Source organism: Syngnathus typhle, linkage group LG20 (assembly GCF_033458585.1).
Source record: "Syngnathus typhle isolate RoL2023-S1 ecotype Sweden linkage group LG20, RoL_Styp_1.0, whole genome shotgun sequence".
NCBI classification, from domain to species: domain Eukaryota; kingdom Metazoa; phylum Chordata; class Actinopteri; order Syngnathiformes; family Syngnathidae; genus Syngnathus; species Syngnathus typhle.
This window is the reverse complement of record NC_083757.1, coordinates 2,428,688-2,444,429: the sequence shown is the minus strand read 5'-3', so window position 1 is coordinate 2,444,429 and position 15,742 is coordinate 2,428,688. Positions and strand designations below refer to the sequence as shown.

The 15,742-nt window shown below is 43.5% G+C and overlaps 3 protein-coding genes across 4 annotated transcripts in view; all 3 read left to right on the top strand.

Moving 5' to 3' along the window:
- Positions 1-2,576: 2,576 nt before the first annotated feature.
- On the top strand, positions 2,577-7,511 carry nfe2l3 (nfe2 like bZIP transcription factor 3). The gene is made up of 5 exons (XM_061266454.1): positions 2,577-3,460; positions 4,515-4,595; positions 4,732-4,845; positions 4,935-5,382; positions 5,459-7,511. The coding sequence occupies exons 1-5, from the start codon at positions 2,984-2,986 to the stop codon at positions 6,223-6,225; spliced, it is 1,887 nt and encodes a 628-aa protein (XP_061122438.1). The 5' UTR covers positions 2,577-2,983; the 3' UTR covers positions 6,226-7,511.
- A 265-nt stretch (positions 7,512-7,776) lies between these two features.
- Positions 7,777-9,851, top strand: cbx3a (chromobox homolog 3a (HP1 gamma homolog, Drosophila)). Its single transcript, XM_061266459.1, has 5 exons — positions 7,777-7,932; positions 8,423-8,585; positions 8,822-8,978; positions 9,144-9,238; positions 9,320-9,851. The coding sequence occupies exons 2-5, from the start codon at positions 8,431-8,433 to the stop codon at positions 9,444-9,446; spliced, it is 534 nt and encodes a 177-aa protein (XP_061122443.1). The 5' UTR covers positions 7,777-7,932; positions 8,423-8,430; the 3' UTR covers positions 9,447-9,851.
- A 104-nt stretch (positions 9,852-9,955) lies between these two features.
- The window catches only part of snx10a (sorting nexin 10a), a 28,868-nt gene continuing 23,081 nt past the window's right edge, over positions 9,956-15,742 (top strand). For both annotated transcript variants that reach the window (XM_061266457.1, XM_061266456.1), the window contains exons 1-9: positions 9,956-10,032; positions 10,711-10,807; positions 11,639-11,680; positions 11,765-11,851; positions 11,921-12,021; positions 12,098-12,196; positions 12,271-12,468; positions 12,565-13,129; positions 13,218-13,328. In XM_061266457.1, coding sequence (XP_061122441.1) covers positions 11,648-11,680; positions 11,765-11,851; positions 11,921-12,021; positions 12,098-12,196; positions 12,271-12,468; positions 12,565-12,697 — 651 coding nt within the window. In that variant the 5' untranslated portion in view covers positions 9,956-10,032; positions 10,711-10,807; positions 11,639-11,647 and the 3' untranslated portion in view covers positions 12,698-13,129; positions 13,218-13,328. The remainder of the gene's footprint in view (positions 10,033-10,710; positions 10,808-11,638; positions 11,681-11,764; positions 11,852-11,920; positions 12,022-12,097; positions 12,197-12,270; positions 12,469-12,564; positions 13,130-13,217; positions 13,329-15,742) is intronic.

Sequence of the window (15,742 nt, the reverse complement as noted above, 5' to 3'; positions counted from 1 at the left end):
CTTCTATTTGTTCTCAGTGTATTCACAAAATAATGGAAATAATGGCTTGTCTGACTGTTATTTGTTATCACTTTTATTTTAACGGTTTTAAAAATATTTGTGATCAAACTGAAAGGCCCTAATATTTATTTCTATATTCAACACGTTTTTAAATTTTCTTCAATTTGTTCTCAGATAGTGTATTCACAGTATAATGGCAATGCTTATTTGACTGGTTTTTGTTCTAACTTTTATTTTAACGGTTTTAAAAGTATTTGTGATCAAATTGAATGGCCCTCATATTTTTATTAATTTGTTTTGTTGCAAAATGTGAGAAAGTGTCAACTACTTTTGAAATATTCTAAATATTTTTTAAAAATCATATTCATTGGAAGATACCCACAACAAACAATGACAATGATTTTTCTTAATGTTATTTGGAATTACATCATTATATAAGCAATTAGTTATAATTGTTTCAAAGATGGCTAAACGTTTGCGTAAATATATACCTGACTTGCAAATTCTCACGTTATGAAACATCTAGAAGAGTGAAGTAATCGTTTAATCTCATTTAAGCAGACTCCAATCAATGCCACTAGTGCCTGCTCAGACGTCGAGTGTGACTATTAAATCAAGCCGGCTCGCAATCAATAACGTCGTCGTCAAATTGAATAGTTTTCATGCACTGTCTACAAAGCGTGAAAAACTGACTCATTGCAAAGCTTAATAAATATGGATGCAATTTAAAAAGTTAAAGTACACACTTAAAACATATCACTGGCGCGGTGAAGGATGGGCTTGAATTGCAATGGAACTTTTAATGTACAAAAAATATATATTTTTAAATTATACCGAAATAAATATTCCTATATTCAAGGTTTGGGGAATAGTGCACATGAAACTCCGCTGGTCCCTGTTTTCCTGAGCGCTTGCACTATAACGCGCAGGCGTGCAAATTCACTGACGTCACATAACATTCCACCAATCATCTTGGAGTTTAGAGCAGCGTGTGGGTATGATTTAAGGGCCGCCTTCTCTTCCAATAAATCTGTCAGAACTTCACAAAGATGATTTAACTGTATTTCACATCGTTATGAAAATACTTGTGGATTAATCAGGTGACTGTTAAAATGTTGTTTGATAAACTGGAGTAGAATATTTTCCACATGTTTTCCCCCCAACCTTTTCTTTCTGTTTTGAGTGGTTATTTGGAGGATTTCTGGACATGAATTTGTGGGGCGCTGTATTCAACAATTACTTTTGGGGGATTGGAAGCTTTTCAAAATAATTTATTAATAATTTATTTAGTAGTAAAAGACAAATAAGTCGAAACTACGTTCATTTTGTTTTTGGGCTATGTCTGTACGGTCAAATCTCCAAAATAGTGTCAAACTAGAAATACCGCTTTTGAACAGCAGATGTCGCAAGTGGGCCAGTTAAGCAATATTACAGTATTTGCTCGAGAACTCTTGGACCTGAGGACCAGGCTCGAGGATTGAACCCACCACCTTTTTGGGGGGCTGAGGCGTTGGTTTGATATAAAGTCAGATCATTGATACACTTTTATTTAGTTTCAAGGGCAATCCAGTTTATATGATGCCTTTAATGTCTTTATTTATTAAAGTGAAGCAGTCATTATTTGTGCTTATGTCTTTGAAATTAAATCAAGGTTGTCCTTAATGTGGGACTTGATAGACACATCGTATAATGAGTCATTTTTACTGTGTATTTACTATATATGGTTACGAAAGTATTATCTAAGAAATTCAGAGTAGAAAAAAGTCAACAAAGATGAACTTTGAACTCTAGTTGGGTAATCAGTATGAGCAAAACAGATTAAAATGATCAGTTAGGGTGCTTGGGTAAATGGGACAAATGCTGAAATTAGACAGGATGGTAGGCCTCTTGATTGGCACGCCTGCCTTCCATTTCTGAGGTCTGGAGTTCCCGCTCCGACCTTCTTGAGTGGAGTTTGCATGTTTGTCCTGTGCTTGTTTTTTTATTTTTTTTTTATTCCTCAGCTCCATAGGTGTAATTGTGAACGATTGTCAACATGAGGCCTACGCTTAACTGGCGACCAGTCCCGGGTGTACTCTGCCATTCAGTCAGTCGCAGTTGGGATTGGCTCCATAGCATTTAAATGAGAGTATAGAAAATGGATGAATTTAAAAGGGAAAAACACAGTTATATAAGTTGTTTTGATAGCGTCTGTAAACAAGTTTACCAAGTTGATACTGTAATCCAAACTTTTACCAATAGGCTAAACATAGAACAAAAGGAGGTCAGTAGTACAAACTGTCCCACCAGCCGTAAACACATGATTGCACCAAATGAAACCGGACTATACTGTTGACAAATATGTGAGAGAAATCAAACTAGTCCGAGTGAGGGTAAAAACTAACCCCTAACTAAATGAATATTAGTCGTGATAAGAACTGTCCGGAAGCAGTCTTATAGTGGTGTTTTTTTTAATGTAAATATTTGTAGTTTTGTGTTGCGAAACAAGAAGTGGTTTTCAATGAAGAGGAAATATCATTGGGTAAAAGTATGACAGCCAGCCAGATTGTCCAATCAGCGCTCGCTGTAGTCTACGCTATTACCCAATTGATGTCAGTAATGCAAATTTTGTCGAAGTTCTTTCTGTGGAGCACTCTTTGGTTATCCGCATTGAGCTTCACCCACATCGCACTTGACGTAACATTTGTGACGTCCGTAGGCTTTGACCATTAAAACGACAAACGGTCTACAACAAAGGATTGAAAGGTAGCGTATTTCGCTATGTTTGTTTCAAGAGGTTTACGGTAATTGGTCATAAAGCTGGTAGCTTAGCATCTAGCATAGCGTTTGCTAACTGACGAGTTCGCCGGTACAGGCGGTCCTCTTTGTCTGACAGGGGAAGGCGTGCTCTTTGTTAAGGCTTTTCCCTTTGTCCACCCGGAAAAAAAGAGGAACTGTTAGGCCAGCATTACATATTTATCCGCAGTGCTATCGTATTTAGAAAATGCAAGTCGCGAAAAAATACTTCACAGAAGGCCTGATTCAGTTGACCATCTTGCTCAGTTTGATTGGAGTTCGCGTGGACATCGACAGCTACTTAAGTGGCTACTACTCGCCTCTGATTGAGATTAACTTAGGTCCTAGCTCTGCCTACACGCAGACGCCCTTCCACAATTTAAGAGACACCCTCGGGGGATACACCGTGCACCCCAAATGCCCCGAGTTGGACAGTTTCTTTGCAAGTCGCCGGCTTCTTGAGGAGGTTCGGAATCTGGGCTCTCCGCGGTTCCCCACGCAGCTCAACGCATGGCTGGTGCACCAAGTGTCGCCCATTGACAAGTCTGATGGTGGAGAGCCTTCAACGAGCAGCAGTACAGACACCGAGCCGGACCCAGAAAGCTACCAAGCCAACGATGACAGGAACCAAGAGCTTCAGCGAACATCTGCATCCGGGCCTTGTGTCAGCAGGGTTGTAACACAGGCAAGTATGTTTTGCGACGTTGCATGAAGCTCAATAAATGAACAAAGTGGGTAAGTAGTAGTAAAGCAGAAATACAGATAGCTTCAAAGCTGTAGCGTTAAAGCAGAATAGCTTGTTCAACTCCATCAAAAACTACATGAAAGTGGTGATCATTGTCATGAAATAAGCAGGGCGTGCTATTATTAGCTTGTGAAGTTAGCTGTCTGTTGAGTAAGGGCGTCCCTCCCTCAATCCACTGAGTGTTTTCAAACAGAACAAGAACAATACAGATGAATGATCTAACTTTGATGGACCAGATAGCACCTAACTGGTCTAGCTAGCTAGCTGGCAACCGACCAACTAAGCAAGATCTTGCCATTCTTTGCTCAACAGAGCCCAAACATTAAAGTAAATGAAGTAAACCTAATGACCTTGTTTTGCAAATGTCATGCAAATGTCCCAATATGAATTGAATCCAGATCGATCAGAGTGGACTTGTTCTATCTTGAGGGCAGTTGCTTGCCCCCCCTGTCAATTGTGTAACCATATCTCCTTTCTCCAGACTAAACTGCCAGCTGGAGGCTTTGAGAGAGGTGGAGAAGTAGGGCTTAGACCTCCACGTTCTTTGCCGCTACAAAAGTGGCAGTTGTTGCAAGAGTAGTGTATGGTCGCGGCGCGCTTTGAGTTTGATGATTTTTGTTGTTCAATGTGTTATTGGAACTGCTGCGCACTTAGGCTCAAACTTTTAATTGTCATTTTCAAGCTCCAAAAACACTTGCTTACAGAATTCCAATTTGTCCCATAGGGCCCATCGGCAGTCACTTTACCCGTAAAAGTAAAGTTAGCGTTCACTTCCATCTGGTGTTCGCAACAGCTGCTGGTGAAAACAAACACCCCAGTGTCATCATTCTATTTATTTGCAAGAATTAAAAAATATTTATACTTTGACAGAACTCATTTGGCAAACAAATGCAGCCTTTGGCTGACTCTAGCAGCGCTTATATTTTGAATCCATTTTATCTCTCCTTATCCTAATGTGCATTCCTAACCTTCTGTCGCTCGTGCATCCCGCCAGGAGGATGATGTCGCTGTCAAAGAGGAGGAGGAATCTGCTCCAGTCACTCAGCTGGCTCTCAGCTCCACATTGGAACAAGAGGTATGGACCTCCCATTTATTTATATACACGAGCTAATATTATCACCAAATATGCAACAGCTTATAACTTTGTTGAATTGCGACTGCTTGTTGGAAAGTAAATAAATGTCTAACCTTGATTTGTAATCTTCCTGTAGAGCGTGCTTGATGGCATCACTGGGCTGTCGGAGTCGCCACATCACCCACTGCCCGCGACCGACTTCGACGAGCACTGGAGCCGCTTCCTCTCAATGCCAGTCGCTAACCTTGATGTAAATTTTTGTCTTGTGTGATTTTCCTTTCCCCCCCCCGAAATGACTTTAGGAGCATTTAGCAAGTCGAAATGTGCTTCTTTTTATAGGACCTGGACTCTCTTGTTACTGAGCGCATGTCAGACCTGGACATAGACGGCGGCGGGGGTGGCATCAACCTGGATGCCACTTTGCTGGATGCCATGGTAACCAGCGGCGGAGTGTTTGATGCCAGTCAGCAGAGGCCATTATTCCGACAGGAGTCCACCGGCTCCAGCCGCTCCGGCGCTTCACCGGAGATGGCCCTGGGGCTGGCTGCGCTGCCTTTTGCCTCGGTGTGCAACTTAAGTGGCGGCACGCCGTTGCAAGGGGCGCTGGGTGACTGCCTGGATGAGGCCGTTTTTGACCAGATCAATCAGCTGGGTTTGGAGGGCTTGGAAAGTATTGACTCACAGCTGATTGACTCTTTTGGAAGCATCAACCCAGACATCCTTGAGGATTTGGACTCTGATTCTGGTCTCTCTCTGGAGAGCAGCTCTGGAGGTCCAGTCTCCCCAGGTGGGTTCTTCTTCCATAGCTGATCCAATGTGTTCCTGAGCCACGTTTTCACCAAGCGGTACCTTTGCTTGTTCAGGATCGTCGGAGATGTCATCGTCCTCCAGTTCGTGCGAGGATGAATGCGGAGCTACGGGTTACAGCAGCGAGGTGGATTCGCTCCCCTGTAAAGGCGTTTTGGACCGCACCACCCTGTGGCCGCATGTGGATCTCAGCGAGCGCGTGTGGCACGACCACAGCTACTCATCTCCCGCTGTCTTCAATCCGCCACCCGTCACTCTGCCTCACAAAGGCATCAAGGAGGAGCCACTTAGCGATGACGAAGAACCCTATCTCGATCAGCCGGAGCTGAGCCGGGACGAGATGCGCGCCCGCGCCTTGTGCATCCCCTTTTCTGTGCTGCAGATCGTCAACATGCCCGTGGAAGAGTTCCTGGACATCGTCGACGGCCACGGCTTCTCCCCCGAACAAGTGACGCTCCTCAGGGACATCCGGCGGCGGGGCAAGAACAAGTTGGCGGCGCAGAACTGCCGCAAACGCAAACTGGACGCCATCACGGGGCTCCAGGAGGAAGTGGACCGGCTCCACGCCCACAGAGACAGGTTGCTGAGGGAGAAACAGATCACGGCCAAGACCATGGGCGCCGTTGGGCAGCAGATAAGGCAGCTCACCAGAGACGTCCTGGCTCGCCTGAGAGATGATTCGGGACAGCCCCTGAACCCGGACCGATTCACCCTGCAGTGCGGGGCCAACGGCAGGGTGGTGGTTCAGCCTGTGAGGAGGCCCGCCGTCTCCTCATCGAGCAGCAATAAAACAGACAAGAGGAAGAAAGGGAAGAAGCAGTGATGCAGTATTTCTTGCGCCAAACTAAAGTTGAACTTTCTTGCCTTTCTCTGGCTGCGGGATCGCCTTACCAAGGTGTGCGTGCGTGCGTGCGTGTCGAACCCACTGCTGTTGGGAGTCTGTAACAGCTAAAGCTGCCAAAAAAAGGAGAAAGTCACAAAGAGTTATTAAAAGAAAGACTTGTGAAAAGGTGGGGGGGAATGTAGCTTACACACTGGACATCCGAAGCTTCTTTGAAAATGGACTCCAAGGGCGTTGAAAGGAAAGTTTGTATGGAACTGTATGTGATGCAACCACTCGCTTTCTGTGCCGGCAAACATCAAAATGACTCGCTCGCTGGCTATTGCGGCTGACCGAAACGTGTAAAAGATCAGGCATGTTTATACGTCAGCATGGCCAGCTAGCAAAGAAGACGGCCAAGTCTCCTTTGTTTTGGTATATCCTCTCAAGCGTACCCTACGACACAAGCGGGTGATGATTAATGGCTGTATTTATTCAAGCATTTTGAAGTTTATGAAAGCTTGTACGCATCAAAGGCCGCCAATGGCCGTGCGTTTTTATTTCCATCATAAGTGTATTCAAAAGTGGTCATAGAAATGGGAAATTGCTTACAGTAATGTTTACACATTTATTTCAGATTTTTGGACGTGTGTGCTGTCATGAAATTTAAGATGAGAGAGATTGGGTTACGTCTCGATGACATGTACCAATGATTGAACTGACAAGGCCTTAAGTTGCATTGGATGGTTTATGTACATGAACTACAATTCAAAGTCATCGTTAACTGATTTAAAGCACAATTCACACAAATTAATTTATTGTAAAGATTCGGCCAGGTTATTTTCTACCTCTCACTTGAGTTCATCTTAAAACTTTGGAAACATATTTTAAGTGCACTATATCACTCCATTATTGGTCAAATGTCCCTGTATGGGCCCGAACCTTCCCATTAAAGATTTAATACAATCATGTTATGTTTGGGATTGTTTGAAAAGTATTTACTTGGGTTTGCTGTGTTTTTTTTTCTGAGGCATTTACAAAGACTTTGAAATGAAGATACGCAATAGACATGCACAAATTAGTTCCTGATCTTTTTCTTTACCATGTTCTCATGTTTTCATTTTTTTATTTGTCTGGTATGACTGTTTACTTCTTGGTATAAATGTTCTCCCCCTCTTCTCTCCATCGTTGAGCAAATGTTTTTGATTGCATGGTATTGTTGAATGTGTTTTCTGCTTGAGGGGGACTTCAAGAGGCTTTGACATGATTCTGATTAAAAATGAAAGCGATGCATGTCTCGTTCTTGCATTTAATAATTATTTTACTTTTAAGTTTTTAATCTCAGCCATGTGAGCTATTTTGGCTACGTTAGTCATCAAAGACAGAATGTCGCATATTATAGCTGTCGCATGCTTTTTTCAAATATTATCTAACAACTATACTGGCCTAAAATAGCTTTTAGTTATAGGTTAAGTTATTGATATGAGGTAACAAAAGATTTAAATCGGTCTCCGGACCCATTTTGCGGACACAACGACTTTTTTATCCCGGAAGTGGAAAAAAAAAGCGCCGCCTAGTTTCCGTCCAGGCTTCCGTAGAAGGCCAGAAGCTAGCTTTTGGCGCCTATGCTAGTCGGGATAAAGAAGCTGACCGCGTGTTCATCATCCACCGTCCAAGCTGTGCCACGTTGTTTTTAGTTTAGTCTGCAAGGTACGTATTTGAAGATGAAACAAATGGACCGTAAATTGTTTGAATTTAAAAAGCTTCCTTTGAGCTAATCGTGTGTACCCAAACCATCCGAGTTAGCAAGTACGTTTCTCGTCTTTTCGTAACGGATTATTTCAGCCTTTTAAAAAGTCTGTGGAGCCTTTTAACATCTGCACTTGTTACCGGCTTTATTCTGCGCGCAATTGTCGATCGAGTGCACCACCGTAGTGCTGCAGTTCCCCGCGATAAACATCAATATCAACAAACTTCGGATCGTGGTGCAACAGTTACTTTTCCAACACCGTCCTTGTAAGAAGGTGTTTTTTCTCGTGCCAAACCAACCTGTTGTCCCGTCGATCGCTTTAGTGTGATGCAGGCTTCCATTATCTTAGGGTTCTGTACAATAAGCTGGTCTAGACTGACAAATTGTTTTTGGTTATTCAGTGTAAAAGCATCAACAATTGAAGTCTTACTGTTTATTTCTTTTTAATAGAGCACAGCATGGGCAAGAAGCAGAATACCAAGAGTAGGAAGGATTCTCAGGGGGGGCAGGGTGTACAAGAAGAACCTGAGGAATTTGTGGTGGAAAAAGTGCTGGACCAGCGTATTGTGAATGGGAAGGTGGAGTTCTTCCTCAAGTGGAAAGGATTTACAGAGTGAGTCGCCTAAGATACAGACCCCCACCCCCCCTCCCCAACCCCCTGCTGTGGTCAAAGGGCTTCCCTGTTATGGGGTCTGTCTATTTACTTCTGTAGTTGCATGTGGAACCTGGACATTTGCATTCATTTCGGTGCGAAGTCGGCTTTGCAAATGCATATCAGGGTATTTGCCTGACCTTGTTTTTGTTTCCCTTCTCCCCCATTCCATTCAACCTTCGCTTTTCCTCACCCAGAGCTGACAACACTTGGGAGCCAGAGGAGAACCTGGGTTGTCCCGAGCTTATCAACGCTTTTCTCGAAGCCCAGAAGAACATTAAAGAGAAACCGGCTTCTCTGAAGAGAAAGGCGCCTGCGGACGATTCCGAAATGGACGCAAAGAAAAAAGACGCTGTGAGTCCTTTCGAAACCACCGTCTAGCGCTCATTACTACGATTTAATAAGGTGTGGTCGTTCAGTCTCATATGTGACGTCGTACCTTAGCAACCGTGCAAAAGCGATTCACAAATGTTTAAAGCATGCTTGACTTGACTATACTATTACTCTCCACATTTGCAGCCAGAGAAACCCAGAGGCTTTGCGAGGAAACTTGATCCCGAAAGAATCATCGGCGCAACAGACAGCAGCGGCGAGTTGATGTTCTTGATGAAATGGTAAGACATATTTGATTATTAAGTCAGTCATCACTTAATGGTGATTTGCCGACACGTACATTCCTCCGTTTGCCGCCGCAGGAAAGATTCGGATGAAGCCGACCTGGTCCCAGCCCGCGAAGCCAACACCAAGTGCCCTCAAGTGGTCATTGCCTTCTACGAGGAGAGACTAACATGGCACTCATGTCCAGAAGATGAAACTCAGTAGCGAGCTGTCTCTGGGCCTTGCAACTCCATAGATTGACCCCGCCCCCTTTTGTTCCCCTCAGGACTGACTTTCCTTCGTTGGCCTGGCCTTCTATTTTTATTTTTTAGCTGTTGTAGTTTTTGTTTTATGTTTACTCGATTCAAAATGTACCCCATGGCTGCTGAAGGGGAGATTTGAATTGTTCCAGGCGCTATGTTCTCAAAAGGTTTTCAAGGTAGTAGCTTGGCGGAAGTTGTTGCTCACCTGACTGGTGGTTCTAGTTCCATGCGTTTTATGGTGTCAGCCAGCATTGCTTTCACCATTTCATCAAAGGGAAGTGTCTGTTGTTGTTTTGTTTGCATTGGTGTATTAATTTTCTCTTTTGTAAATATTACCTTGAATCAAATAAAAGTTTTTTTGAACAAACATGCAGTTTATTACATATCGTGGAAATTGCAACAGCACTGAAAGTTAAACCACCAACTGGAGAACTCATGACTCCACCCACCCTATTGTATGCTAATGGCCAGAGTTGGTGTTGGTAACCTACTTAGTTGACTACGGTCGAGCTGGCTGCACATTCACTTGAATTGCTTGGCCACTGCTGGTAAGTGCTTTTGATCGTAATTGAATGCTATTTTGAAGGATTGTGTTTAACAATAAATGTGCTATCATGATTTAACAAGCAGTTTAAAAGCAGTGAAGTGATTGATGGCTTAACATTGAATTGATATATAACCAAATATTTTATGTAACCCATTACTGATTTTAAATTCGTCGTTACTATCTAGAAGGAGTGCATTTTTCCCAGGACAAGACAAATGAGTGTCCCATGGGACTTCTGTCAACATCACATGAATAACAAGTTTACATAGATCTTTCTGTTGATTTGTTTTAAATCAAAGTATCAGGTAATTTATCTGGGAATTGATGTCACAAGTTTTGGATCAAACTGTTTTTTGTGTCCTGTGAAGCCTTTTTTTTTTTTTTTTAATTCAATGTTTTACCAGGTAAGCCAATTGAGAACACTTTCTCATTTACAAGGCATTTTCAGGTCAACGTTGGGCTTAATTATTTAACATATAGATTGATGTATAGATTATGCACCGATTAGGAATTAGTCCCCGCCCCCCTGGGCTGGCCAGGTAAAATCATCTGACACGCTAACAGGTGTGCACGCAGTTTTTTGGCAACACAAACATCGTAGCAGCGATTCCAACGTTTTTTAAACTCCACCCTGCGTTGTTTATCTTTTTTTACTATTATTATTATTTTTATTACAAAGTGGACCAGGTTGCAATGAGCGTTTGATTCAGTCGACAAGAGATTGGGAAAAAAACCACGCAGACTGGAACTGAGAGAAAAGAGGCAACGAGAGAAAGGTAAGCACAGCATGGAAATATTTGACAAATTCCATTAAATTACATTTCAACCTTGCAACAAATAGAAAGTGCGAATCCATTTGGAGTGTCTAACTAAACACAAGGGGCCATTTTGTGCTTTTGATTGTGTGAAGTGCTATTTCGGTCACACGGAATTGTATAGCTAAAAAAAATGTCAATCTATGCGTGCAGTTTTTGTTTTCTTTCAGGGAATTAATGATCCCCTTGAACGGTTTCACTATAATAGATGCATTTATGCTTCTAGTTGGCTTGCATTAGTGCTGATTGTGTGCAAAAGAGGCTTTATTGTTTCTAATCCTGTTTTGGTGTTGTGTGCTAAAATCCATCTCCTGTGCCCTTTTTATTCTGCCATTTATGCTTATATCAGCTGGAAAGTCCTGAGTCTTAATTTGTTTGTCATGGCTGTTCATTTGCTACTTGGGCCTTCAGTGGCGTAATCCACCAAATTAAAATTGGTGTGATAGGACTTGATATTTTTCAAAGTATTAAGCTTGGAAGAATCTAATGGCCTCTCCCAGGCTTCTGTGCCACAGATTTAGGCAATTCCAGGAGTCCTCAGGGATCTTTTGATAGTCACATCTTGATATTGTTCACATCTTCAAAATCTTTTGAGTGAAGAAAAAAATTAATTGATGTTTTGTCTGACTCCTTCCGCAACTGTCACCTCTTCTCAAATGCCGCCCTTTGCCTACCTTGTATTGTCATGGACAAAATTAAAAATAAATATGTTGCTTTTTAAGTTTTTAGGCTTGCAAAACAGGCCTTGCTCCCCCTACTGGCGTTCACTGATCATGACATGTAATCCTGCAGGTTTCCACCATGGACAGAATGTTTGACCATCTTGCAAAAACTGTAAGTTTCCACATCTTGCAAATATTCCAGCCTTATCTTATTCCATTGAAGTATTTAATTTGTTATTCTTTTGTTATTTTAAAGGAGTTTATTAGCATCTTTGTTGGAAATCCAAAGCTCCAAAAACAGGACTACTGGCACACGCATGTCGATTATGAAATCAGTCTCCATGTGAGTAAGCATCACATCCCAAGTCAGGCCGCTGTTGGTTTTGAAATGTTCTCCGATGTTCTGTCATAGACAAATAGCATGTGTTTTCGCAAGAAGGCTTCCACAGTGAGGCGACGTTACAGGGAATTTGTCTGGCTGCGACGGTGTCTGCAGCAAAACGCTCTCATCATGTATGTTTGTTCTCACACGCCTGATAAGAAGCTTCTGTCCGTGGGAATAAGTGGATATGTTCTCGCGTTCCTTCAGAGAAATCCCCAAATTGCCCTCTTGGAATCCTTTCTTCAGCATAAGGAACGTAGAGCAGATCAGACAAAGGATGAAAGGCCTGCAGGAGTTTTTAGAAAAGTGAGTTCCTCCCGAGCTAAATGAAGTCGACGCCTCGTGGCTGGTGTGTTAATTACGCCTAATTTCCTTTCTAGTGTTCTTCACACGCCGTTGTTTCTGTCAGACAGTCGAGTCCATCTGTTCCTCCAGTCGGGGCTCAGCGTCAAAAAGATGCAGAGGTGCGCTTTTGGCAAAACCCGATACACAGTGGCTGAGGCCATCCAGCGCTTTGACGGTGGCTGCATCGCTACGTTAGATGAAGATAAGGAGTCATGTGACTCTGATTGCGAGAGGTATGTTTTTTTTTTTTTTTTTTTTTTTTTTTTTTTAAGACTACTTCCTAAAAACAAGCCACTTTGCATCATGCCAACCAATGTGTCTCCCAACAGCACCTTTTCGTCAGGCTTGGGCTTAAGTGTGGACTGCACCATTCACGGAAGCTCCATCCTCTCCTTTGACTCGTCCGACAAAGATGGAGAATTGTGTCCTTGTGATTTAATTGCCTGCAAAATAATTCTTTGAACATCCATGGATGAGACATTTACTACAAAAATTGTCCTTTTTCTTTTTTTCTTTTTTAAATATTTTTTTGTTAAAGTAATGCCAATTATTTCCATCTGTGTACGAAAATAATTTTTCATGTTTTAAAAAAAGATGTATTGTAAATCTACATTTCTAAATTCTTAATTGAAAATCCCCTGTTGATATTTTTATCTCCGAAGCCGAGGTTAGTCATGTATGTTTTGCAATTGTTTTAGAGAAAATGATCTGATGATACTTTTCTGATCTGTTTAAAGGATGAATAAACTTATTTTTTGAAGAATTTCTCTTCCAGTACTGTGCTGATTGTTTCGCAAAGTCCACTGACATGAGCTGTGCGCAGTGCGGCCCAGTAGAGGGAGTTGAGACATCACAAGAACCTTCGGCAAGGGAAGCATTGCCACAATCAATACTGTAAGCCGGCCGTGCATTCTGATATCAATTAAACATCATCGAAATCTTTGACCTGATTTCTATTGTGATCTTTATTTATTGTGTTCAGTGCTAATACTTCTACGCTGCCACCAAAAGATCTTCCTCCATTGCGACCACTTGTCTGGCTCCAGGGTGGTGACGGAAAGAAGACGGCGTCCTCCGTCTGACAGCTTTCCAGGTGGGCCAAGACAGCAAATTAATTACTATAACACACAATCGTGGGGAAAATCATCGGCGAGAAACACGACAGGCTGATAGTGTGAGAGGGGCCAGAGGTAGCGGACAGCTCTGCGAATTGAAAGCTGATGACATAAGCGAAGGCTCATTAAAGGAGACAGCAGTCCTCCCCTTGTCCCACCTCAGCCCTCCCATCAACAGCTGGACTGACGCGGGCCAGCCCGATAGTAAACCCGGCCTGTTCCGCATCTCTCCCTGATGAAGCTGTCAGTGACTTCACACACATACCCCGAGATGCGACAAACGCCACTGGCGCCTCGCCTGAAAACATATTTGCCGCCTCGCTACGGGATGGCTGCACTCGCCGAAATATTTTCCTCTCTCCGTGCTGCTTTTATAGTCGCCGGCGCCATCCGGCTTTAACCTTATCAACACGTCCTATGAAAAACAAACATGGCCGCCATCTTTGTCTAGACGCAGCTTTGCATGGATAGACGGCGAGGAGGATCTAACATTTAGATATTGAGCATCCGGCGTCCATATCTATTTCGCCGTGGTAATTTATAAGTCAATTTCAAGTGCGCGCTGAAGCGTATCATACCTCCAAAACACCCAACAAAGAGCCAGCCCAAATTGTATTTCAAAGCAATTAGGGTGTCCACTGAGTTGTGAAAGCACTGCCATGCAGAGGCTCTGGGCTTGCACGATATTTTTAATTGTTCATTTTCTGTCACATTAGTCAACTTCAGCGCCTGGAGACAGGTGTGTGATGGGAAATGAAAGTGAAAGTTAGGCATTCAATCAGTCATATTTCTATAAAAATCCAAGTTATGCATTTCCTAGGAAATCCCCATGTCCCATCTGTTGAACAATTTCAGAACAGACCTGAATGCAATTCATTGTGCCCTTATATTACAGTTAAGAATTTTAAAATGTAGTTAATATTTGCCTACTAAAGCAGCTTGACCCCGGCAATAATTCACTCCGTTTCATTATTTTCTATCGGAGAATTGATTCTAAATCTGAACCAATCAAAAAGTGATTAGTGGCCCGGAACAGATTGCGTCCGAGCTCAACATTGTATAATCGGTATTAGTTATGAGTCTTAGTTATTAGCTCTTTCGCCTGACGTCACCATCGGGAATGACCAACTCGGTGACCCTTTCAAAAGTCAACAATGGCAAAATCCATACTAGCAATTAGCCGCCACAACTCCCACTCAAGTCCTGCGTCGCTCTCTCCATCACTCTCATCTTCTCTTTTAATTTCCTTCGCCCCTCCCTAATTAGCTGTCCTCTCATTGTGGTTCGGCCCGGCTCGGCCTTTGAGAGTCGCTTGGCTCTCGTCGCTCCCTTTTCAACAGGGGTCAAAGGTGACCCCACGCATTGTATTTGGGATTATTACTTCCAAAGTGCTATTGCATGGCGTATCATTAAAAGTCAATGCGTCTCGCTCCCGCCCTCTCTCACCCTGCCGTCGCACTCCTTAAACACACACACTCATTTTGCACGCACCCTGCACATGGCCAGCCATTTAACTACTAAAATACGACCCGTGCGCAGATAAATGTCACCGGGCCATCTATCTGTGAGTGTTAAAACTCGGCTAATGGAGATGACATATTACCGGCCTAAATGACTGCAATAAAAAGCGCCGCCGCCGCCGCTGCCGTACCTCGCAGCGCCAGCCGCGCCAGCCGCGCCGCTATCCGTTGGACGAGAAGGCGGGCGCGGAACAATACGCGTGAGGTCATATCGGGGCCCGAGTCTTTTAATTGAATGAAATCAAAGTAACAAGGAGATATTTCAAAAGACACTCGAGGTGACACGTGACCTTTGACCTCTCGTAGTAAAAAAAAAAAAAAAGCCGGACGTAAGTTATGAGCCGGGTCGATTCGAGTGCGTGTCGATACAGCGGGGCTGCCGGCGCGATCGATAGCGCTGCTTCAATTTCTCCGGAGGACCCTCCCTCCTCCCCGTCCTCCTCCTCCATTCCGTCCATCTCCTTATTAATTACCCTCCTCTAGCCATGCGTGTCTTTCTCTCTGAGTGAACGGAGTCGTTGTAATTGCTTCTCTCCGGAGCAGTTACGAGCGTCACAAGGAAAGCGCATTTGCATTCAGGATGAAAAGCGGGAGCGGGAGCTGCCCTCCTGCCCCATACTGAGCAGCTTCACTTACTCTTTTTCTATCCCTCCCACCCTCCCTCCTCCGCTAATATGTTAAGCCCCCCTTCATGCCTCCCTACTTCTTATCCCCCCCCCCCTCCCTTTCACAGCATGGCTCCCTTTGCATTGTCTTTCCGCAGAGTTCCAAGGTCGACGGGAGCTTGCTCATCAGAGCAGGGTTTATTGCGCTTAATGCAGGTATGGATGAGCCAATCTGTGTGTGTGTGTGTGTGTGTGTGTTTGTGTGCA